The 23,934-nt window shown below is 51.9% G+C and overlaps 1 protein-coding gene across 5 annotated transcripts in view; it reads left to right on the forward strand.

Moving 5' to 3' along the window:
• The window catches only part of STS (steroid sulfatase), a 269,624-nt gene that overhangs the window by 133,055 nt on the left and 112,635 nt on the right, over nt 1-23,934 (forward strand). For 4 of the 5 annotated variants that reach the window (XM_059158704.1, XM_059158705.1, XM_059158703.1 and 1 more), the window contains one exon: nt 3,121-5,644. The exons of the other annotated variant lie outside the window; for it this stretch is intronic. In XM_059158704.1, the coding sequence (XP_059014687.1) occupies nt 3,121-3,494 (374 nt within the window). In that variant the 3' untranslated portion in view covers nt 3,495-5,644. Of the gene's footprint in view, nt 1-3,120; nt 5,645-23,934 lie in introns of those variants that run through there. 5 annotated transcript variants of the gene reach the window in all.

Genomic DNA, 23,934 nt, shown 5'->3' on the forward strand with positions numbered 1-23,934 from the left:
AATTGTCTCTACCCGTTAGGCAATTATAGCGGGCAGGCGTGTCTTAAGACGTGTGACAGGGACGGGATATAAGAGCAGAGGGAGTCCACTGGGTCTCTCGCTTAGACGGAAGCTTGATGTTCCCACACGACGCTCAGTGGTCTTTACTGGGCACCTGACTCTGTGTATCGAGGGCTTTCCACTCTCAAGGCGGTATCACAGGGCAGGGACTGTTACCCTCCACACTGTGTGGAAGCGGAGAGTGTGCTTCCCAGGGAGCCGCGTCTGAACCCAGATCAGGGCCAGCCTCCCCAGAGGGCTGGTCGCCGCTACGGACCAACAGGGACCCTAATGTCAGGGACACGCCCTTTGCAATGTGCCTTGGCGTCCATTGTGCACAACAGAGTATCTTCTGAACGACGCTGAGCGAGGTGCCTCTTGCTTCCCCTCCGTTCTGGCTGTAACATGGAACAGTGGGTCCTTGCCGCTCTGTTCTAAATGAGTTGGGCATCCCGTTGGGGTCCACGTATTTATCTGTTGCAGCGGCGGGAGAACAGTCTTTCTTCAGAGTAGGGTGGAATTCTAGCAGTAGAAAAGACGTATTGTTTCTTAAAAATCCCAGTATTTTCCTAGTCTACGGAGAAGTGTCGGAAGGAATGCATTATCAACATGATTTGGGGAGACAGGACAAAGCACAGCTATTGGCAACGTAAGGGGACACCAGAGCCTCCCTGCTTTATCACATGCCTGGGATGTTGCGGTTTCCTTGGAAACGGGAGCTCTGAAAATGTGGATTCCCAGGTTCCCGGGGAAGGAGGAGTGGGAACGAGGTGCACGTGCTGTGAGCCTACAGGCCTTAAAGTGTGTTTCTGTTGCTCTGAGTGGAGCAAATCCAAAATGGTCCAGGAAGCAGCAGAGAGAATAGGCCATGTTTTTTGCAAACATGTTTAAAATTCACATTGGACAACAAAAAGGTGCATAGCCCACAGAGCATACCAAGCCGGCCGAGAGTCAGAAACACGGGTGCTCCGTTCTGCCCTTGTCCGAGCTGCGCAGCGATTCTGCCGCTGCTCCCGGGTGCGGATGTCCGGATTTCCCTGCCCGGCCTTTCCGTCAGGGCTGTGGCTCATGCGCCGGCAAGCTGGGGCGGAGGCCGTCGTGATGGGAATCTGTGAGCGTCCCCGACCACGGATGGGCCCTCCGTGGCGGTGGCGTCTGTCACCGGAAAAAGTTCTAAGGGAAGTCGGTCGTACGTGGGGGGACACGGGGAAAAGAGGAGTTCACAGAGAGAAGGTTACGGAAAGCCACGTGGGTTTTAACAGTCTGCTGGAGAGGGTAGCCGTGCTCGAGGCACTGTGTCTGCAGGCTGGTGTGCGGTGGTGGTGCGCTGGGAGGTGGTGCAGGTGTGACGTCAGCCTGTCCCAGCGTCCCCGAGGCCGAGCCTGCCGGCACCCGGAGACGGATTCCCCGTAACGTGTTCATGCATGGCCGAGGCACACAGCGTGCCCTGTGCTTCCCGCGAGTCCCAGTTGTCCCCCGGAACCACGGAGCGGCTCCCGTGCCCTTGCCTGAGTCTATGCGAGAGCAAGGTTTGCTGGGGGACGAAGCAGACACCCACGGCCGTGTGTGAAGTGGACCCCTCGGTTTATTTCCCGCCGACAATGGCTGTCTGCCGAGCAGGCCCCCTAAAATATGCAGAGTACGCAAATGCGCTAGCAGGTGCGTCGGGGGTGCCACACCGTGGGAACGACTTTGGGGGAGTTTGGAAAAGCCCTGCGGGGAAGTTGCAGAGGGGGGCGTGCTCGTTGGGCACCGGCTCGCACGGCTCAGGGGCTGCTCAGGCTGTCGCTGTGGCCACGTTCTCCCCACGCAGGAAGCTGTTGGCAGAGCCCTGTCAGAGGCTGTTTGCTGAGCCCTCAGGTCCTCCGAAAGGCCTAACATCCTGGAGTCAACCGGGAATCCGTGGTTTCCTAACCATTGTCGGCGAGGCAGGTTGTTCTTTAAAAAGGAGAGTGAGTATTGGGGAGATATAAGGGAACACAGACTTGGTTGTCAAAGAGCTAAATTTTTAGGGACGCCTGGGTGGCTCCGTCGGCTAAGTATCCAACTCCCGATTTCTGTTCGGTCTGGAATTCAGTGAGGCCCGTGAGTTCAAACCCCACATCGGGCTTTTAAAAAATATAAATAAAATAAAACTTAATTCTTAAACAATATAATCATCCTACTGTGGGGTCAGTGAATGCTCCTCATTTGGCATTTTTAGCAACTTTCCTAAAAAACAAGTTGCCCTGAAATTCCAGTTCTGTGGTTTTTAGGAAAGTACAGAGCTCTGCACACGCAGTGCCAGTCCCCGTCGGCCGTCCGTCCGTCCATCCGTCCGTGTCCTCACTCGGAGGCTCCCTGCGTCCTGGACTGGCTGCCTTCAGGCTTTGTCAGGGCAGAAAAGGAAAATTCTGCGTGTGCGTGCGCTTCTCATGTCTCTCGTGCACGTCAGCCGCGAGTCTCCCTGTTCCGGAAGCTCCTGTCCGTTTATCACAGAAGCAGAGGCCGCAGGTCGAGAGGGTCGGGGAGCAGGCGGAGGTGGAGCTGCGAGCTTATTAAGTCTGTTGGTCCGTGTGTGCGTGTGTGTCGGTCGAGAGTCTGCTGTGCAGCTCCACGCTGTAAAGTCTGCGACCCCCAAACGCCGACGCCGGCTGAGCTCCCCGTGCAAACACCGCAGAGGCTTTGTCTTCTCTTGCCTGCACAGCATCGCCTGGGGCCTTGGGGGTCGGGGAAGGGGAGGAGGAGGGAGAGACAGGCAGGAGGGCAAAGAGAGAGAAGGGTCTTCTCCATGAGAAGAAGACGCCTTGGGGAGCGCGTGTGAGTGTGCCTCGTAGAAGCTGTCGTTCTGCCGCTGCTACCCCTGCCCCGTTCTTGGTGCTACGGCTAACTGCATGCTCCTGCGCGGTTCCTCCGAGCTGTGGCTCTTCTTCGCAGCGGTCGGGACGAGCCCTCTATCCGTCCGTCCGTCTGTCGCTCTGCTGACTGAGCCTTTGCTTTCCGGGAGGAAGCCCCCCACCCCCCCGCCGGCTTCCTTCCCCTCTACGGGGACGCTCAGGATGCATCCCGGCCCGCGCCAACCTGTGTCCTTGTGCACCGCAGGCACGTCCGTCTGGAAGGTCTTCTTCTTCACGCCCAAGTTCAGCCCCGAGGGCGCCAACGGCTGCTTCTCCACACACGTGTGTTTCTGCCACGGCCACTTTGTGACCCCGCACCACACGCCGCTGCTCTTTGACCTGTCCAAGGACCCCCGGGAGAGAAACCCGCTGTCGCCGGCCACGGAGCCCCGCTTCCAGGAGATCGTGGACGCCATGCGGCGGGCCGCCGCGCGCCACGCCGAGACGCTGCAGGAAGTCCCCAACCAGCTGTCCCTGGGCAACGTCATGTGGAAGCCGTGGCTGCAGATGTGCTGCTCGGCCTCCGGGCTGTCTTGCCAGTGTGACCGGGAGACGGCGGCCCGGAGGGCGAGCCGCTAGGTGCCCGTCATGGGGACGCGACAGTGGCCCGGCACCCGCCCCACCTCCTGCCTTGTGCACGCACACGGGGGTGGCCCAGCGGAGAGCCGGCCCTGTCGGCCTCACACCGGGAACCTCTCTCCATCTCACCGCCCCATGGCTCCGTCGAGAGCTCCCTGGTGACCCCAGGGGGGACATCAAAGTCTACAGTACCTGCAGGGAAACATGCCAGAGCTGGGGCTTCGTGGCCAAAATTCTGAGTCCTGTAAGCGTGGGAAGGTTAGGCATGTAGGAAGGAGCCGAGGGAATCACATCGATGCCTCTGCAAATGCAGGACCCTTGGCATAAGGGGCCATGATCCCTCGATGCTGTGAGGGGCGTGCTTCCCTTGGCCCGCTGCTATAAGGGGGCATCGCATTTAAAAAAGCCACAACAAAAATCTTAACACATGGAACTTAGAATGACTAAGGGGCCTTCTTCACCAGTAATAGATGCCGTGCATGGCAGATTGGTTTGGAAGGCTGTGGCCATCAGTGTTATGTAGAGCACATAGTCGAAACTCTCTCTGATCGATGTACCTACAGACACATAGTTTATGTCTTTCTTCCGGAGGTCAGAGATACTTAAACCATAAAACTAGATGTTTCACGCTATGTAGGGAAAAGGGAGAGAGGCTCCCAGATGCACTTTCTTCACGCAGCACGCTTTTTTTTTTTTTTTTTGGTGAAATCCTTCGGGAACCAGAATCTCCGAACAGTCTGTCCTGAGCGGATGTCCGTGGCATCCCTTATAGTGTTATATCTGGGTTTTACTGTTTCTTTGGCGAATGGACTGTGTCAGAGAAAGGCTACCTCGGGGACGCGGTCGCACGAGGAACCCCTCCCGGTGCGGTGTGGAATTACTGGCCTGGGAAGTGGGCTGCTGGGCCGGGTGGACTCGTAAGCACTGCGTGACCCACGCACAATATCGGGATAGCTTTAGTTCTTGCAGAATGTGCTAAGACCGCAGGAGCTCGTCTCAGAACCTTTGTTTGACGCTGGTGTGATGTAAGAAACACGTGTGGCTTCTCTCTCCAGTGAGATGTCCCGTTTTGTTCTAATCCTGCTTCTTCCAACATCAGCAGTGCAGGACAGGGCAGCGGCTGGCCACGGGCGGGGTGGGTGGGCACGGCTCCGTGGGTGGAAAGGCCTGAGTCTGCACCGCCAACCCCCACGGAGGAGAGTACGCCCCTAAGTATTAGACACTCCTGGCCCTCGATCAGACACCAGACCTCCTCCAACAGGATCACGCGGCCCTTTCCGGTCCGTGGAGAGGAGCCATACCTGTCCTGTTCCTCTCTGTAGTGCACGTGTTTGCTCCGTTCCGGGAGACGGCAGACAGCCGGAAACCTGGACCGCGGTCCCCGTGGCCGTGTGGACACTGCCTGTGCTCTCAGGCACACTGACCACGGGCCACATGTCCCTCTACGTGTCCCCCACCCCAGGAGAACTCCCAAGATCCGACAGTATTCCCGCAGTCCCTCTTGAGGTCCGGGATTTCACATTTCGCACTTTGCTTTGCTTTCTCTTACAGTCGACAAGGGATGTTGTTAGCCTCCCCTCCCCGGGAAGGGTTGAAACATGTCGAGCAAACAGGTGTCTTGCTTTTCGTGGGGATTTCGAACTCCAGAAATTGCCGGGATTCTGTCCCCTTGCTTGGCTGGTGTTACTATGCCAAAACTATTTAAAACCACTGTTACGGACTTGTGTTTTACGCTGATGGTGTGTATTTAAAGTTGAGCACCCTCAAGGCAAGTGGCCTTCTCGACAGCATTTCCGGGGGTGGGGCTGTGTGTTCAGCATTGAGTGAGAAGACGCAGTTTTATCGATTCTGTGACTACGTATGTAGGTGAAGACTTGTCCCGTCTGTACAATGTGACCAGCCAATGAAGGACACGTATACCTCTAGAAATAAAATCAGCTTTAAAGTATTTGCCTCAGGGATGCCCGGGCGGCTCCGTGGGCTCGGCGTCTGCCTTCAGCTCACATCGTGATCCCGGGGTCCTGGGTTCAAGCCTCACGACGGGGACCCTGCTCAACGGAGAGCCTGCTTCTCCCGCTGCCTGCCGCACTCCCTGTTTCTGTGCTGTGTCTTTCTCTCAAACAAATAAATAAAAATCTTGAAAAAAAAAATTGCCTCAAAATAACGTAGATGACCGTTACGAAGCAGGGTATTGGAAAATCCGGTGTGTACATGATAAGCGTAATTCCGAGGTTTCAGCCCACTTGCCCTGTGAAAGTTTGGCTTGGGATGCACAGCAGGAAATTGGAATTCTATTTTCAGCAGACGCCTAGCAAACCTCTTTTATGACCTAGTCTGTGTTGTTTTTACGAGGTTGTGTGAGCTGCTTGTTTTCAACGCACCTCATGGGTATGACCGCTTGAGCTGTATGTCCCAACCTTACAGGGTTTTGGAGCTTTAAACGAATTCTTTTAAAAGAAAACCTATCAGGGCACCTGGGTGGCTCAGTGGGTTAAAGCCTCTGCCTTCGGCTCAGGTCCTGATCCCAGAGTCCTGGGATCGAGCCCCGCATCGGGCTCCCTGCTCAGCGGGAAGCCTGCTTTTCCCTCTCCCACTGGCCCTGCTTGTGTTCCCTCTCTCGCTGTGTCTCTCTGTGTCAAATAAATAAAATCTTTTAAAAATAAATAAATAAATGAAATAAAAGAAAGCCTCTCTATCTGTCGCATGTCATAGATCTAACGTACCAAGCAAACAGGGACGTACGGACGGGTCTCTTTTCCCAAGGCCTATAACCCTGCCTCAAAAGCTGAGCCCCAGGCGCCGGCGGCGGTCAGCTTCCAGGAAAGGAAACACGTCGCATTGCCCTGGAGGACATATGGCGGAGAGCGGGGGGGAGAAGGTGCAGGGAAAGGACGCGGTCCGTGTCCGGGAGACGCTCTCTGTAATGACACACCTGCTTAAGGTTTCTGAGAACCTCGTGGCAGGGTCCGTGCGAACTGAAAATAAAATTTTCCTTGGCAAGGACACGTGCTGTGCCTTCTCGCGTGACTCGATGCAGCGAGTCTGGAGGGGGGGGGGGGAGTTCGCTGTGTGGCGCGACGGGGCACGGTTCCGTTGGAACAGTCCTGATCCCGAAGCCGCAGGGAGGGGACACAGCGCAGAGCCGGGCACGAAACAGACCAGCCCCGCCCCTCTGATCAGGCGGGCGCACCGCCTCGGGCCTCTTCGGGGCACGTGGAAAGTTCCCTGATTCCTTTTAAAATCAGAAGGAAGACGATGGACCTCGAGGATGGACGATCTCACGCACTTGTGTGCCGACACAGTCGTAAGAAAGGAATCTGGGTGTGTTTCCATGTATTTCAGGTCTGCACACAGCACGCCATTATCTTAAAACGGATTTACTGTGTTTTCCCTCCGCGGGCACGTCAGAGTCTCGAGTGGGCCCACACGTGGGGGACACACCTCTTGTGCTCATGAGACGGGCAGCGGGGAAGTCTGCGGAGTCGAAAGAGCAGAATGGAGAACGTTGATCTGGGTGGTTGGGTACCGGGACGGGCTGCCCTCGGAACACCGGAGCCGCGTCAGGATAAAGCACGGCAGCGGGAAGAAGGCCGGGCAAGCATTGCGGGCACAGGGGGCTCAGGTGGGCTCCCCTGTGACCCAGCCCTTCTGCACAAATGGCAGCACGGGTCCTGCGGGAGAGGCCAGTGTGGGCGATGTGTGGGGACTTGTAGACGCTCCCCGCTGGCTTCAAGCCTCATCACGCGCTTGTTAGCCTTCCAAGAATGTGCCGTGTGATGTCAATGCTGGCTCCCTCCAGGCCACCTCCGGGGGGCCCGAGTGGGGGACTCTAGGGTCCTGGCTATCCTTGGGGGATCCTTGGGGTCCCGGCACCACAAACTTCCGTGCTGCTAACGCCAGCTCCAGCAAACATGGCTGAATACGGTTGGAGCTCGGTTTACTGCGCTCCCAATAAAACGATCGTCCTAACGTGCCAGTATTTAAGGAATTAAGGAAATTCAGTTCAATTAAGGAGATGCCAGCCTTCCTTCTTTGGGTAGTTTCCAACACCTCAAACGTAATACACGTGTTCACAGAAAGGAGACGTCATTCTCCTAGCGACGTATCCGTTTCCTACGAAGAAAACAGCATCTTGGAGACCCTTAGATGTTTGCCCTACTGAGGTTCCACGACTCGTGAGGGCCGTATGTTCTGAACGGTTTGCAGGGAAGCCCCGTTTAGCTCATAGTCAACTAAATTTAGAGGCGGACTGTGCGATGCCCGGTCGGCTTTACCCGGTATGCGGTATGCGACCCTTCAACGTTCGTACCAAAGCCTGGGTTGGAAAATTGGCCTCACGGATCACGTGAGACTCTCAGGTTACAAACCCTATCGTCTACGGTGGTGTTTTCCTAAAGGCAAAATCCCCAGCGGCTGCATTTTTACAACTACGCAGTTTGAGTTGACTATGAAAAGGCGTGTTGTCTTAAATTGAACGCAGCGTGTGAGGTTAAGTACGTACAATGCCGTATTTACAAAGTCAGGCCGTGTTCCTGTCTCTGTCATTACCTCTGAGACAGAAATGTCCTCCTGTGATGGCACCGTTTTGAGTCGGTGGGTATGAGGCAGGGACATATTTCCATCAACCCTTTTCGTCAGGCTGGGACTCTGAGACGCTCAGGACTGGCCGGAAGGTTCCGTGCACAACCTCTTTCCTTGAGGGCACTGAACACAGGACATCCGGGTAAGGAGTCCTCGAAGACCTGAGGAAGGACGGTGCCGCAGTGGGGTTACAGGAGCCTGGACCCCTGAGCCTTGTCATCACCCAGGGCAGCCAGGGAGAGCTGCCTGGTTACCGACGGACCCTGAGCTGACCAAGATCCAGTCTTTTCTCTCGGAAGCCGCCGAGATTCGGAAGTTGACGGTATCCCAGCAGGTTGACTAGGAACCTTGGTTCGCCGAGTCGATTGGCCGCACTCCATCAGCCCGACGTGTTGTGATGGCTCTTTGGACGGCAAACGATGTGTCTGACTCACGGGTGCTGCTTTCCGTAGGCGCTCCATGCATTACTTCTCGGGTGACTGTGTTCTTTTCTATATATTTTTTTTAATTTTAATTTGATTGTTGTCCCAGCACTGAAGCTGGGATCCAGCCTGTTTGGTTTTTAAGTGTGCAGCGCTGCTGTTAACTGAAGACACCAGCCTGCGCAGCAGACCTCCAGGACCCATCGTTCTAGCCATTGATTTGCAGCCCCCCTCATCTTTGTTTTTCCTCATATTCCCTCCACCAGCCTGCTGCTGCTGCTACTGCTGCTTCTCTAAGGCGGACGCTTGTAGGTCCCTCCCGTCAAGGAAAGGCTGAAGTGTTTGTCCTCTTGTCGCTGATGTGATTCCCGTCACCTCGCATCATTAAGGTTCATCTGCGTTGTTGCCGTTAGGCAGATTCCCTTCCATGTTAAGATCGAGGGGCAGGAAACATTATTAAAAAAGAAAAAGCCATAAGGATTGAAAAAGATGTAGAGAACCTTCGTGCTTTGGGGAAATGCAAAATGGTACAGCCACTTTGGAGAACAGGATGGCGGGCCCTCCAAAAAATTAAAAATAGGATTACCATACAATCCAGCAATACCCCTTCTGGGTGTGTATCCAAAGGAATCACAGTCCGTCGGGGCACCTGGGTAGCTCCGTCACTTAAGCATCTGCCTTTGGCTCAGGTCATGATCCCAGGGTTCTGGGATGGAGCCCCGCATCGAGCTCCCTGCTCAGCAGGGGTCTGCTTCTTCCTCTCCCCCTCCCCCAGCTCATGCTGTTTTTCTGTTAAATAAATACCTACAAATCCTTTTTAAAAAAATGAGATATTCTTTAAAATCCCTGTAGACTTTATGGCGTTTGAAATCCTTAAACGCATCCTTCACATTAAGCAGTCTGGTGACTGCGTGCTTTAATTATTTCTTTTTTTTTTTTTTTTTTTCTTTTTTTAATCGGATTTTAGCCTTAGAAAAAGATCAAAAGGCAAACGTAATGTCTTCAAGCCACCTTGTTTCCGCGGGCTTTGAAATGATACCATGTAACTCCCGGTTAATATTTACAATTACTTCATGCGATCCGTGCTGCTTTTGCTTTTCTTTACAAGTCCGAGTGGAACGGGTTCCGTTACCGTCGTGCACCAAGACGTTGTACGGCGAGATCTGAGAGTCGTAGCCTCACAGGTCGAAGGCAGCAAGCACTGTGGGAGGAGGTTGGGAGAAGTCAGGGTTTCAGATAATTCAGGAGCAGATGCGTATGGCGTTTCATCAGACAAGGCCAGTGGGCTGGGTCGGGAACTGCTGAGAGACAGACACATCAGACCGGCCATCTGTTAGCGCTTGTCTCAGGGACCCGTTACCAGCCATTGCATCTGGAGCGGAGATCAAGCGAGTTTCCGGAGCACCTCGCATAGCCCTGCAGGCGAGGCAGGAGCTGGTCCCAGGAGCTGCCTCATTGGGAGCGGCTGGGATAGGGGCTTGTGCTCAGTTAGCTCCGTGCATCCCTGGCCTGACTCCCGAGTGCCTCTGTACGTTGATCGACTTAATCTTCACTATGCATCTGTCCGATAGATGTTATGATGGTTTTGCTACAGAGGAGGGAAGTGATAAATAAGTTGCTTTAGGCTTAGATTTATGGAGTGATCTCTTGGTTAAGAAAACAAGTAAAGTAGGGCACCTGGCTGGCTCAGTCTGTAGAGAGCAGGGACCCTTGATCTCAGATTGGGAAGTCTGAGCCCCATGTTGGCTGTAGAGGTTACTTAAAATCCTTAATCGTTTGTTGTTTGTTTTCTAAGGAGGCTCCATGCCCACCATGGACCTCAAAGCGGGACTCGAACTCACAACCTTGAGATCAAGACCTGAGCTGAGGTAAGAGTCAGATGCTCAAACAACTGACCTACCCAGGTGCCCCAAAAAATAAAATCTTGAAAAATAGTAAGTGAACAGATACATTTTCAGGATATCCATATATGATTGCCTGTGCTGTGTACCACCCAACTCCAGGGGCCACATTAATACACTGCTGTGGGAACACCACTTCTTAAATTTGTTCAGTGCACAACCTATACCACCATACGCAGTATCGGTTAGGTTGTGACGTTGTATAGCGTCGGTGACAGCACTCCTTTCACTGGTTTGCCTGGCAAGAAACCCCGAAGGACTGTGTGTGAGTTAAAGCCATGTGTTGAATCCATGAGCTCACATCTGGATTTGAAATTTTTCCAGATTGAAAGAAAACGCCAAGCGTGCCAATCATGAAAATACACATCCTTGATGTGCTGCGTTCAAAGATAAGGGTGCTTGGTTTTGTGTTTGTGTGTTTACCATTATGCACAACTCATCCTTGGACTGGGCACAGATGTCCAGCTGGCTCCAGAGTCCAGGCCTATAGTAAGTGGATCTTTCTAGCTGCTGGAGAGCCATGAGGAGAAATGTCCCCTGTTCCTCTAGGGTCAGTGCATCAGTTCTCAGTATGAAAATGCCCCCGTACATTCTCAACATCCCAGGTAGAGGCTCCTCCCTCTGGCGATGTCAGAGAGCAGGTGATACCACAGAGAGCCTCCGATAACCCTTGGTGACCACACAGGGTGACCACGAGATACTCCTTTGTGGCTGGAGTGAGTGAGATCTGCGTGTTGTCACAACAGAACGAGCACATTCCACTCATCTTGGAGGCTTCCCTTATCACCCCGTTCCTGCAAAGGAATAGTCACGAAATGGGGCAAAATACTTCATAGGTATTTGTGGGAAGCAATCCCATGGCATTTGGGACACTGGAGTAACTGAGGCTTAATCAGGCTTCTAGAAAAATGTTTTACGTAGTTGGAGGAGGAGAATGGTGAGGATGGCTTTGGGCCAGTGTAAAACGAAACAAAGAAGCAAACAGAAGTGAGTGTTTAGGTTGACTGTATCTTCAGAAATAGACACATCTGGGACACCTGGGTGGTTCAGTCAGTTAGGTGTCTGCCTTCGGCTCGGGTCATCATCCTAGCAAACAGGATCCAACAACATTAAAAAGATTATTCAGGGCACCTGGGTGGCTCAGTGGGTTAAGCCGCTGCCTTCGGCTCAGGTCATGATCTCAGGGTCCTGGGATCGAGCCCCGCATCGGGCTCTCTGCTCAGCAGGGAGCCTGCTTCCTCTTCTCTCTCTCTGCCTGCCTCTCTGCCTACTTGGGATCTTTGTCTGTCAAATAAAAAAAATGAAGTCTTTTTTTAAAAAAATTTAAAAAAAAAAAAGAGGGGTGCCTGGGTGGCTCAGTGGGTTAAGCCTCAGCCTTCGGCTCAGGTCATGATCCCACGGTCTGGGATCGAGCCCCGCATCGGGCTCTCTGCTCAGGGAGCCTGCTTACCCTTCTCTCTCTCTCTCTCTCTGCCTGCCTCTCTGCCTACCTGTGATCTCTCGCTGTCAAGTAAATAAATAAAATCTTAAAAACAAGAAAAGAAAAGAAAAGAAATAGACCCATCTGCTAACCTTTCCAGAGTGGGAATTAGGAAGGTAAATATCCCTTCGCACATCTTACATCACACGGAGACGCGGTACCCGTTCTGCAAGCTCAATTCTCTTGCTTTCACAACAACAAACCCTACATTTTCATGCCATTTTAAGTGTTGAAAATGTTCATCCCTGTTTAATTGTATGTTAAAATTCGGGGACCATGTATTTTAAGCAAAAAAGGATGATGAGACCGCTACTGGTTCGTTGCATCCTGCTGTGAGCTTTTCAAAGCAAGTAAACCGTCTTTCGACCTTTTATCTTTTGAATTAAGTGTGCCCCGACTCCCTTTTTTTCCACCCCAGTAATGTATGGTGAATTCTGGTGCTAAAAAAAAATATATATATATATATATATATATATATATACAACATCATTATCTTCCACAGCAATTTAAAGGGCGTCTTGCATTAGGGAAATATTGTAAACCACATTGTGAAATTTCTGTCCCAACAAGGCAGTGTGAAAGGCTCTCCAGGACTATGAATGGTTCTTCTCGTGGAGAGTTTTTATACTCTATGAGGATGAAGATATTCCACAACGAGGCCACGAACTGTGTGTTGACAGTGGCAGAAGCGGGGGTGAGGCTGCACAGGGACCGGTGTGCGGGACAGAAGCTGCGTCACCCCCACTTCTGTTTGTGGCCACGTTCTCCTTCAAGATGATAAACCAGAGGTTGGGGGTCCGACGGGCCGTCGGTCGGGGCGTGGCAATTACCCGGTACGACTCCCGTCTGCCGTGATCTCCGATAAGGCATGGGAAAGGGCTTGATGAATGCTTCTGTCCAAAGCACTGTTTAGCTGCGGGGCAGGCGAAAAAGCCAGAACTCAGGAGCTTCACCCCTCTCTGTCTTGAGTGTCAAAACCACGCTGGCCTCGGGTGTCAGCTCATCACTTACCGCGCTTCCAAAAGTCATATTTCTCTGCAGAAAGATGGTCTCTTGGCGTCTCTGCTTCGCACAGGTTTTCTTGAAATACAAGAAATCCCTCTCGACGGAGGCGGGCATTCATTCTAGGAGATGACAGCGTTCTTGGATTATCTTCTGATGAGATCTGGCCATGAGCGGTGTCCCTAACAGCTAGGTGGCATGGTGCCCTTTCTAGAAATTAATGGCAGTGACAAAACTGTTTTTACCGCAGCGCGGGCAGCTATGTAAATGCTCACTCTGCGGATACCGTAGATAATGAACATCACCACCCATTTTGAGATGTTCTGTGGCTGGGAAGGGGCATGAGCACAGACAGCAGCACACCACGGAAGGAAAAAGATGCGACCCAGCCAGTGAATCGTACCCCCAATCCCTCATTTTGAGGATTTCAAACATAAAACAGTTCCGTCTCTGCCATATGAGTAATTCAGGATGGTGAAGACGGCGGTCGCCGAAGTGTGAGGCGCCGTGGTGATGAAACACGATTATTGCATACAACACATTTTAATTATCCTCCGAAGAGACCGTTCCCCAATTAGAAAATGTTTTCAGCAACACCCTGGTAAGACCCATTCTGATATCTCTTTCCCACTGTTTTAATTGCAGTTTCTAAGGAACAAATGGAACCTGAAATAGTAGTTTAAACCCTTTCCTACTTGGTGGATGAGTATTTTCCTCCGCCATGAAGTAGGGACTTGCCAATGGAGAGAGTTAATCACGCTGCCCTAGATTTTGTTTGATGTTGGCAGAGAAAGAGAGAGCTCTTTCCAGCGTGAAACTCCGTTCTCTGACTGCTCCGTGGTTCGTTTTCGCTCCCAGTACCCGAGGTGTTACAAAAGCAACACATCTTCATCAAATGCTAAAATATGAGGGCAGGCCCTGTGCAGTCTGCATTTCTCTATTACGTGTGGTATTATACATCTATGTATACATCTATGTATAATTTGCATGGGATTGCATTGTGTTTCTGCTGCAAGCAACGTGCTTTCCATCCACCCATGGAAGCTTCACCAATTTGGAACAAAAGCTTAGAGTACAGTGATGTCGTCCGTTTCGTGAGCGAGGCACTGATGAAAATTTAAATTTTAAAACCCGCTCTCATCTCTGCTCTTCCAAATGGGGAGGCGGGATGGAAAGAGCCCATTGCAGTGGCTAAGCATCATTAGAAACAAAACGAAACAACGTACGGTGGGAGATGTCAAACACACACAGAAGTGGAGAGGGTAACTTGGAACCCTCCGTGACCTTGTCCCCAAGCTTCAAAAACGATCCCCGCCGTGTCCGTCTTCAAACACAACTGGGTTGCCGTATTTTAAAATTGAGCATTGTCCTCCGTGAGCAGAACAGAAACATTGAAAATATTTTGTCTCCAGAGTGTATCTGTTTTCATAGCCCTCCTCCAGATGATCTAGTGATGTCTGCATTGGAATTTTTTTTTTTATAATTTAACTTAATTTATTCATTTGACAGAGGGAGAGATCACAAGTAGGCTGAGAGGCAGGCGAAGAGTGAGGGAGAAGCAGGCTCCCTGCTGAGCAGAGAGCCCAACTCAGGGCTCGATCCCAGGACCCTGACACCATAACCTGAGCCAAAGGCAGAGGCTTTAACCCCCCGAGCCACCCAAGCACCCCAAAGATTTTATTTACTTATTTGATATAGAGAGAGAGATCCCAAGTAGGCAGAGAGGCAGGCAGAGAGAGCGGGAAGCAGGCTCCTTGCTGAGCAGAGAGCCTGATGTGGAGCTTGATCCCAGGACCCTGAGACCATGACCTGAGCCGAAGGCAGAGGTTTAACCCACTGAGCCACCCAGGCACCCTGCATTGGAAAAATTCTTAACGGGTCAGGGTGCTAACATGATCTTTCAAAGGAGCACATGTTTTCTGACTGTCTCCCTATCTAGGGTACCCAGAAGGGGCAGGTCACTTGGGAGACCCATCCCAGCTCAGCTGTATTCAGAGTCATCCAGATTACCCAATAAAAACGGCTCCAACAATTACTATTTCCGTGGGAATCCTAACAATCTGAATTTATGTGTCCAACACATTTACTTAATTTCTCATTAACCTAAACATCTCCCCTAAATGACTGATTGTGTGTCATCTGGCTCCCCTTACCCCATTAGAGGACAATTTCTTGTCCTTTGAAATAAACTGAACATCGCATGACATAATCCTCGAACAGCAGATTCCAAACACGATCTGGGTTCCAAATTCCCAGGGATATTTTGGTGTACGTGGAAAGTTACATTTTTAGCAATAAAAAAAAAAAATCAAAATGCAACTTGGCTACCTCTAAGAATAAAAGTACCAGAGCCACACACACACACAAAAAAAAAAAACCCAAAAAATTATTATTATTGGGGCACCTGGTTGGCTCAGTGGGTTAAAGCCTCTGCCTTTGGCTCAGGTCATGGTCTCAGGGTCCTGGGATCGAGGCCCACATCGGGGTCTCTGCTCCGCGGGAGCCTGCTTCCCTTCCTCTCTGCCTACTTGTGATCTCTGTCAAATAAATAAAATCTTTTTTTTAATTATTATTATTTTTGATAACACAGACCTAAGACAGTTGTGATGCATGTTTGAATATAATAAGAGGAATAGGGCCCTGGTCTAATTAAAATTATTCCTAACGATTAGGAAAGTACCTAAATGCAACCATAGTACAACTTTCCGTTATTTGAGAGATCACACACTTAGGGTTTGGCAATGAGAATTAAACTTTAGTCGTAGAATTAAAGCCTTAAAACTTGGTATTTGGCAATGTGTTTGTGTTTGCAGTACCCCATCAATCAAATGGATTGGTTAATTATTTTCTTATTGTGTGAGCTGTTCTCACATTTGGGGGATTAAAGACATGAAACAGTTTTCCTAAGGCCTGATGTTCTGAAGAAGATGTAGATTTTTCCGAGCGCAAGTGAAATCCATCTGAGCTAATGGGCTGGCGTCAGGTCCAGAATTAAGTGAGTCCCTAAACTGTGAGAAAAATCACAGAAGGACTCAAGTTTGTATAGATTGTAAATGCGTTAACTGTACCGTTTGGTGACTTAAAAAAGTAAAATTTCTTAGGCATTTATGATGCACTTAGTTTGCCTAAATACACATTTGCATGATTTGACGATGGGGCCTTTGGCGAGGCTGGTTCAGAACACGCCTGTAGTTGCACGGGATTATTTTCGCTCTCTTGTCCGTGTCTTGGTTTGGGGTCTGTTTGGTAATGATCTCTGGTCTTCAGCTCTAGGGTGTCATTCCGTAGAAGTCCGTGTAGTGGAAAACCATCGTTGCAGACCTTCAAAGAAGTCATTTGCTGTGACCCAGGCTGTGGCTTGGAAAGTGTCATGTGTTAGTTAGCTACTTCCACAGTGATGCTGTGTAACAAGCAACCTCAACTCAGTGGCATGGAAATAAGCATTTGTTCTTATGCCTCTTGGTCTACAGCTTATCTGGTGTGGCTCTGCTGTGTGTATTGCATTCAGGACCCAGGAGCAGAGGACAGAAGCCCCCCAACGGGCAAGAAGAGACACCTGCTGCTCTTCAGATCTGTGCCTATAAATGCCATTTCTGTCCACATTTTTGTGGCCAAAGCATGTGGTATGGAAGTCTGTCCCTCCCATAGATGTTGAGGAGTCATCTATGTTAGATAGTTTTCATTCATGTGTAATGCATACTGCAAAGCTAGCAGCATAAAATAATACCCATGTATTGTCCCTTAATTCCGTGAGGCACAGTCCAGTTCAACCAAACTGGGTTCTCACCATGCTGAAATCAGGATGTCAGCTGGAATTCACTGCAGTCCTCACCTGGGGCTTGAGAACCTCTTCCAAGCTCAACGGTTATTCAGAGAATGACTCTCCCTCCCATACTTCCTGCCTAGGTTCCTCCGTGGTTAAACTGACAACAGCAGGTGAAGTCCTTCTCTGCCATTTTGCTCTCTTTAGCCACTCAGTGGATTAGGAACATTCAGATTGAGAACAATCTGCTTGGCTCAGTCTACAGAGTCAGATGCTAATCTCATCCAGGAACACCCTCCTAGACACACCAGAACAGGATTCGCTCTATATCTTGGCACCCCCTAGCCCAGTCAGGGTGACACAGAATAAAATTAACCATCACGGCGAATGCCAAGTTCATGACCATTGTCGAAACACAGAGCAGAGTTGGGGCTGGGGAAAGGCAGGGACCCTGTGTGGAAGGCCTCCTCGGAGATCTTGGCCTGTATTCTAAAAATGTCAAGGACCCCACTGGAGGAGTTGAAGCAGGGGAGAGGGCTGATTACATCTGAAAGATCATTGTTAGCATGGAAGAACAGAGGAATTTGTTGGGGGCTAAGGCCTCACTATGTATATGACCTCATCTGTCATCTAGACAAGAGATGACGGTGGCTTGGCCATGGGTGTACCATTGTAGGATGTAGACAATGGACACCTTCAAGAGTTTTTTCGAAGGTGAAGTAGATGGGAGTTGGTGGTTGACCAGACATACAAGCTGTAGCAAAAGAAAGGATATGCCTTAGTTGGGGGACTCAGGACGGTTGTAAAGATCTTATGCGAACTCTGGAACAAGGATTTCCAATTGTAGTCTACAGATTGCCAGAGTGTCTGTCTGTGCATTCTCTGTAGAAAATTTTATCTTGCATTATGATTTTACCAATAGACCAAAACCAAAAGTACCTAAATCTTCTGCCTCATGACGGAGCACTGCCATGTTGTTCCAGAGTTTCCACTGGAATTTCCATAGACAGTTACATTAGTGTCCTATAGGGTCCTCGTTTTGTCACAGTAAGCTTGGTCTTAGTTCAATAGCTTGGTCTTAGTTCAATAGCAAAGTTTTGAGGGAATGGAAGTTACCGCCAGGACTACAGAGACAGCAAATCCAGAAAATCTGTACGTCAGAAATCAACGTCAGGAGTAGGAAGCATTCTCTCTTACAGTGAGTAATGCCCCATACACTGATACTATATTAGAAGATACTAGCTCTCAGGATGTGGCAGTAAGCTGTAGATTGTGTCTTGGAGGCTACATGACAAGGGGCAGGGCAGCTAGGAAGGAGGCACACAGCACTGGATCTTCCAGTAGGAACGTTGCTGCCCACTGTCAGCATCTGTGATAAAAGGGACAGGTCCTGGAAGAAAACCCATCTGCTCTTTCCAGCATAGGCAACACTGCTGGGAAATCAGAGCTGCCTTAGCATTCCCGCTGCCCCTCTAAGGGTGTGTCCTTGGTGGAACCAGGTCCCTGGCTCTGTCTCTTCAGGTCTGTGCTCACATGTGGCCTGATCAGAGAACCCTGCCCTGACTCAGTTGCATTTCCTCTTCACTGGGGCTTCTTTGCCTTCATAGGACGGGTCAGCACCTGGTTGGTGGTGGTGGCTTGCCACCCCTCTTGCCCCTAGCTGGAGTGCCAGCTCCACCTGATCAAGGACTTCCTGTTACGGTCAGTGCCGATCCTCAGTGCCAAGCTCAGCGTGGAGCTTGGAAGTCATCAGTCAGGCTATGTAATAAATAATGCCTGGTCAACAGAAAACAAATCTGTGAATGAACAAAATAGAAGAGTGAGATTGGGAAAATGTATATGCATAGAAGGTAGCTGGGGACCCCTCCCCATAACTATGTCCAGGGTCTAAAGGAGGGCTTCTGTGAGAAGAAGGAGTGTGGCATGTTGTATCAGCGTGGAACTGAGGCTTGTAGAGAACGGGTGCAAGCTCTCCTTCCCCATCTCATACAGGCGTTGGTGAAGTCCTCGATGGGCTCTCTCTTCTTTCCCAGAGATTACCGCAGAGACCATGGTTCACAGTTATGGGGACAGGGGTTCCTGGGCCACAGCGGGCAGCTCTGGGGAAGCAGATTGCTGAGGGCTGTGTGGAAAGAGTAAGATAGACAAGAGATACGAAGAAACACCCCGGGAGGAACGGATAACCCCTCTCTTAGTGTGGCTGATCTTTTGAAGGACCCAAGGTCCCCCTGGCTTCCCTTGCCCACTCTGGAGGAAGCAGGCATAGCAGATGGGGAGCTGTTGAGTTCCAGGACAGAGTGAGGGCAGCCTGAGCCCCTGGGGCATGCTGTCAGGGAGCAGGAAGAAAGGGGGCCTGGAGGGCGTGGGCTCAGAGAAGAGAGACGGGTACCCACAATGAACTTTGGGTTTTTTACCACTCACCGGAGTCACGATTGCTGTGCGTCAGGTCGGGATCAAGGACTTTGATGACTGCAGATGGTAATTAAAATCAAAGGCTTGGCACTCGTAGTAGAGACCCGAATTAAATGTGATTTACTCAATCCTGAGCTTTATTTCTCTGCCCCATAAAATGTGCACTAGCATTTGGCTGCCTTTTTGTTCAAACTTGGTCAGGGGGGATTCATGGTCCTTCCACCTTGTTCTTTTGTCACCCCTGGGGTGCTGCTTTCTGAGACAATTCACTGCCATGTGAAAATACAGGGGAAAAGCAGAAAAGGGGAGGCATGCCTGTTCTGTCTAGGACTTTCTTCTAGAAGTTGGACAGTGTCTGGCTCTTAGCTCTCATTGGCTAGAACAGAGTCATGTGACCAGGCCGAGCCATAGAGGAGTCTGGGAAATGTAGTCTTTTGCAGAGAGCCTAGTGCTCCGATGTTTCTGTAATTGTGAGATACGTGCAGAATAGGTTTGGATGCCAACAGCTGCCCCAACCGCCCTTCGGGATGACGCACAGCCCGCGTGTCATCCGTCTTGCCTACATCAAGCCATTTTATTCTCATGCCGTATCCATGAGGGAGGGAGCGTTTTTCTCAGCTTCTGAGTGAGGAAGAGGAGCTTCCCCGGAGGGAGGTAGTTTTCAGTGAGTCGGGAAAGCCGCGCGGGGTTGGGAGGCAGAAGGTGGCACAGGAGCTGGGGACAGATGGGGGACATGGGGCCCGACATTCTAGCGATTGCAAAACCATTAACGTGCTTGTGCGTGCGTGCGTGTGTGTGTGTGTGTGTGTGTGCATGCCTGTGTGTGTGGGTCTGCCCTCGTGTGTGCGTGTGTACATGTGTCCGTGTGTGAGTCTGCTTGCGTCTGTGTTCACCATGAGGGCTGCAAGAGAGCGGTGTGTGAAGAGGCGGCCTTGCCAGACTTTAAGGGAGGGACTGAGGTGTCTCTGAGACACGCAGGTGCGTCTGCTCTGCGTCCTTGGCACCTTCCGAGCCTACCTGGCTCAGGTTGCCAAGAACCGATGGACATAAAGGTTCCAGGTTGAGTCCTTGTGGCAAGTCTGTGTCCATGCCTTGGTCTAGACGAGAACCTCCAGGTGTGCGACTGAAGGGATGTGCACACCGGACTCTGTGCCGCTTTCTCTGAAACGCACACATGCTTCCTCCTGGCTCAGCGAGTTGTGCTTTGGGGCTTGGAATCTCGTTCCTGTGGGTAGAGCGTCATTTTCACAAGACGCTCACGTCCCCCCCAAGGACGAAGGAGGAAATGACCCCTGTACAGGGCGGCTCTGTACAGAGCCCTCTGTGTCCTACCACCCCCGCTGCCTCTCTCCCATCCAGTTCCCTCCACGCTGCGTGTTTGCAGGAGCCTGGAATGTCCCGCCGCAGGCAGATTCGAATCACGTTAGGATTGTAAATGAATTCGAGTCGTCACAGATGCAGTAGAGCGGCTGCTGTCTTCAGGGAGGACATCTATGCTGAGCTCTGTATCTCGGAGGAAAGATGGCCGCGGCTCCGTTCTTCTTATGGACTCGGAGGTGCCGCAGGAAACGCTGCACAGGCAAACACGGCGGGGGTACAGAGAGTGACGGGGCTATAACCGCCCCGGCCTGGCAGCCCGTGCTCGGTGTGTTTAAGGGAATGAGCCTACCTCGCACTGTCTCTGCAGCGAACTCTGCCCAGAGCACCTGCTCCGAGGCCGTGCCTACCTCTAAACTAGGTTCCCCCTTCTCAGCTCAGCTCGCGGTCCCCCAGACATTCACACAAGCAGCGGGGAGCAGAGCACATCTGTGGGCCGGTAAGAAATAGATGATCTTGTGTCGTCGCTGCGGGCGAGGACAGCCGTGGGGACAGATTCCTCACCAGGAATTTGGATCGGTAACAAATGCAAAAAAAAGTGTTTTTTGCAAAAATGTGGCTCTCTGTTCAGATCCCCAGGGAGCTGGCTATCCTTGGAGGCCTTTCTCTGTGTTTCCTGAGCTTTCTCTGAATTTTTACAATAATATTCAGTGCCTTGTGAACCAGAGCTCTCTCAAGAGAATACCTAGTAATTCTGTAAAAGCGCAGCCCCTGCCTTTAAATCAAAATTAGGTAATGATTATTGCAATATTTACACTCCTGCCTGGACTCCAGGCAATATTTTAAAACCTTTATGCACGTTGACTGTGTTATTTCTGCAAAAACACTGGTGAGGTATTTTGTCCCCGTTTTGCAGATGTGGACGCTGAGACCTGGAGAGGGCAACCCCTTGCCATGGGCGTGCATGTGAGGACGGGTCAGGGTTGCCTTGCTACCCAAGTGTCCCGCACGTCCTTGGTGTCTGCATTAGATGGGAACGTGTTCCTTTGCACATGAAGCAGAAGGAAATATGGGTTTTATTTTACTTTTTAAAGATTTACGTATTTAGAGAGCCGGCACATAAGGGGAGGGGGAAGGGCAGAGGGAGCTGGGGACAGACGGTCCAGCAGACTCCCCGCTAAGCGCCATCCCCGTCTTCCGACCCCGAAATCATGACGGGAGCTGAGACCCAGAGTCTGAGATCCAGCGACGGAGCCGCACCAGCGCCGCAGGACATGCGGGTTTGGTACAGGGTACATTTCATGTGTTGCTCGGTTCTCGTGTGACGGAGGAGCCTGCCTTGCCCTGGGGCAGACCTTGGAGGGTCATCGCTTGGAGATGCACGTGGACGCCGAGCCTGGGCTTCCCGGCGAGCCAGCCGGAGACCGCTGGTGCGTGGTGATCACGCAGCCGGCGGCCCAGGAGGACAAAGTAAGAAAAAGACGGAAGGGAGCTACACGTGGACACCCAGCACGGCGTCAGGAGAGGCGTGGGTGACAAGCCGGGGAAGCAGGTCTGTCGCCTGACTCTGCGGAGTGCAGCTGAACCGTCCGTCGGGTGGTCCCGGGGACAGAATCTGCACCAGGATTGTTGCGCGAGGCTTCTCCAGACGTCCAGCTCCCCGCCCCAGGCAAGCTTTCCCTCTCTGTTGTCTCACGCAGGTGCAGACCAAGAACAAGGGAGCCACCAGTCCGGCCCCTCGAAGCCCTCGGTGGCCGGCTGTGTGCCCAGGCACGGGCTCCCTCCCCTGCGGGGCAGGTGTGCAGACCGCTGTCACCACAGGCGGCTTTGGCATGCGTGATGGACACACAGACACACTCATGCTGGCTCATTCACACTCCGCAGACCGTGGGCTGCCCCTGGTTCCCCAGGACCGCTCGGCGCCCCAGATACCGAGCGGCGTTGGCCATCCTCAGGTGCACTTGGCGTCCTCTCTGCGGGTTCTGTCCCCTCCCCGGGAGCAGCGGCTGCTGACCTGTGGTCCCAGCTCCACGTCTCTGGCCCTGTGCCCCATGCCCCCACTCTGGACCGCAGAGCTCAGCGTCCTGTGGGACATTCATCTGCAGTGTTGCGTCCGGTCCCCGCCACGTCTCCAGGATCCCGAAACATTTAGGGTTGTTTCTGGTAACTTCTAGCCGCTCCTGCTTCCTGACAGATTACCCTGCCCTCAGCCCTGTCTCCAGGACACCTCCCCTGTACACTGACAGTGTATCCCACTCTTTGTGGCCATCCCAAAGCTTGTTTTTCCTGGACTCCAAGCCCCTGCTGCCGTGCTATGCGGGGGATGGATTTTCCGGGCGCTCTCGCTCGTCTCCACGTAGACTCCCTCCTGCCTGTCTTCCTTCCTCTCAGAAGTGACGTCGGACCCCGTCAAAGCTGCAGTCTGTGTTATGAAGTCCTCCCCATATGCTTGGAATTCAGTTCACCCCCACACAGCGTGGACGAACCTCCCCTTTCCCCGGGAATGCTTAAAAAAACCCGCATAGGTAGCCCCACTCCTTCTGTGGCGTAACCGCATTCCCAGCTTCTAACTCAGGTCGCCTGGATGTACTGAAGTCACCTTTTCCTCCTTGGCAAATGTTGGTTTAATTTCATTGAGTTCTGTGGATTCCACTCGAGAAGCTTGTGTTGAACTTTCACCTCCGTGTTGGGCCACTCTCTGGCTCTGGGGTCTTGTCGTCTCTCACCCAGATCATCTCTGGTTCATCGTCTTCCCTGCTGTGGCTCGTGGTCCGTTGTCGTCTGCTCTGCAGGGAAATGCCGCGCCTGTCTGCCTCGACGCTCCGTCCCTAAGCTGACCTTCCTGTCCGCGTTGGCTCTTGTCTTCATGTTACCGTGTTTGAGGTTCGTCACATGCCTCACCGTTTCCTCTTGCCACTCGTGGCGCTATCTCCGGGCTCATGTGAGCAGCCCGTACGCCTTGCAGTGACTTTTCTCTGTTCTGCCCTTGGATGTCCGCCTTGGGGTTCTCTTGCTGCCGTAGGAAAAACATCACCGACTTAGCTGCGGAAGACATCCCGCAGGCATCCTCTGGCAGGTGGGTGGGTCAGAAGTTGTTTGGGGGAGGGTGGTCGGCTGACTTGCCTGCTCTTGGTCTCAGAAGGCGGTGAGTGGCCGGACATGTTGAGTGACGCTGGAGACTGTCGGGGAGACACAGAATGCTCAGAGACGCACGCAGATGCTTGACAGAATTCAGTTTTATGCAGGCTCAAACGTGCATTCCCTTTCCTCCTGCTGGCCGAGCCGGCGACCCTTCTCGGCTCCTGGTGGCCACCTCCGTAGCCTGGCCTGTTGGCCCTCCGTCTTCAGACAACCAGCACGTGCGTCGAGTCCTTCAGACGTCCGATCTCTCGGACTTCTCAGGATAGTACCCTCGTGCTGTGCTTGTGAATGTCCCGTTAGTGCATTATTTTCCTTTATGTCATATTTGGTTGCACGAACTTACTAGTGTGCCGTTATACATTGCGTGAGCTCAGGAAATGCACCACCATCACCTTGATATCCTGTGGGGCATCCAACACAC

The sequence above is a fragment of the Mustela lutreola genome, chromosome X, assembly GCF_030435805.1.
Source record: "Mustela lutreola isolate mMusLut2 chromosome X, mMusLut2.pri, whole genome shotgun sequence".
Classification (NCBI taxonomy): domain Eukaryota; kingdom Metazoa; phylum Chordata; class Mammalia; order Carnivora; family Mustelidae; genus Mustela; species Mustela lutreola.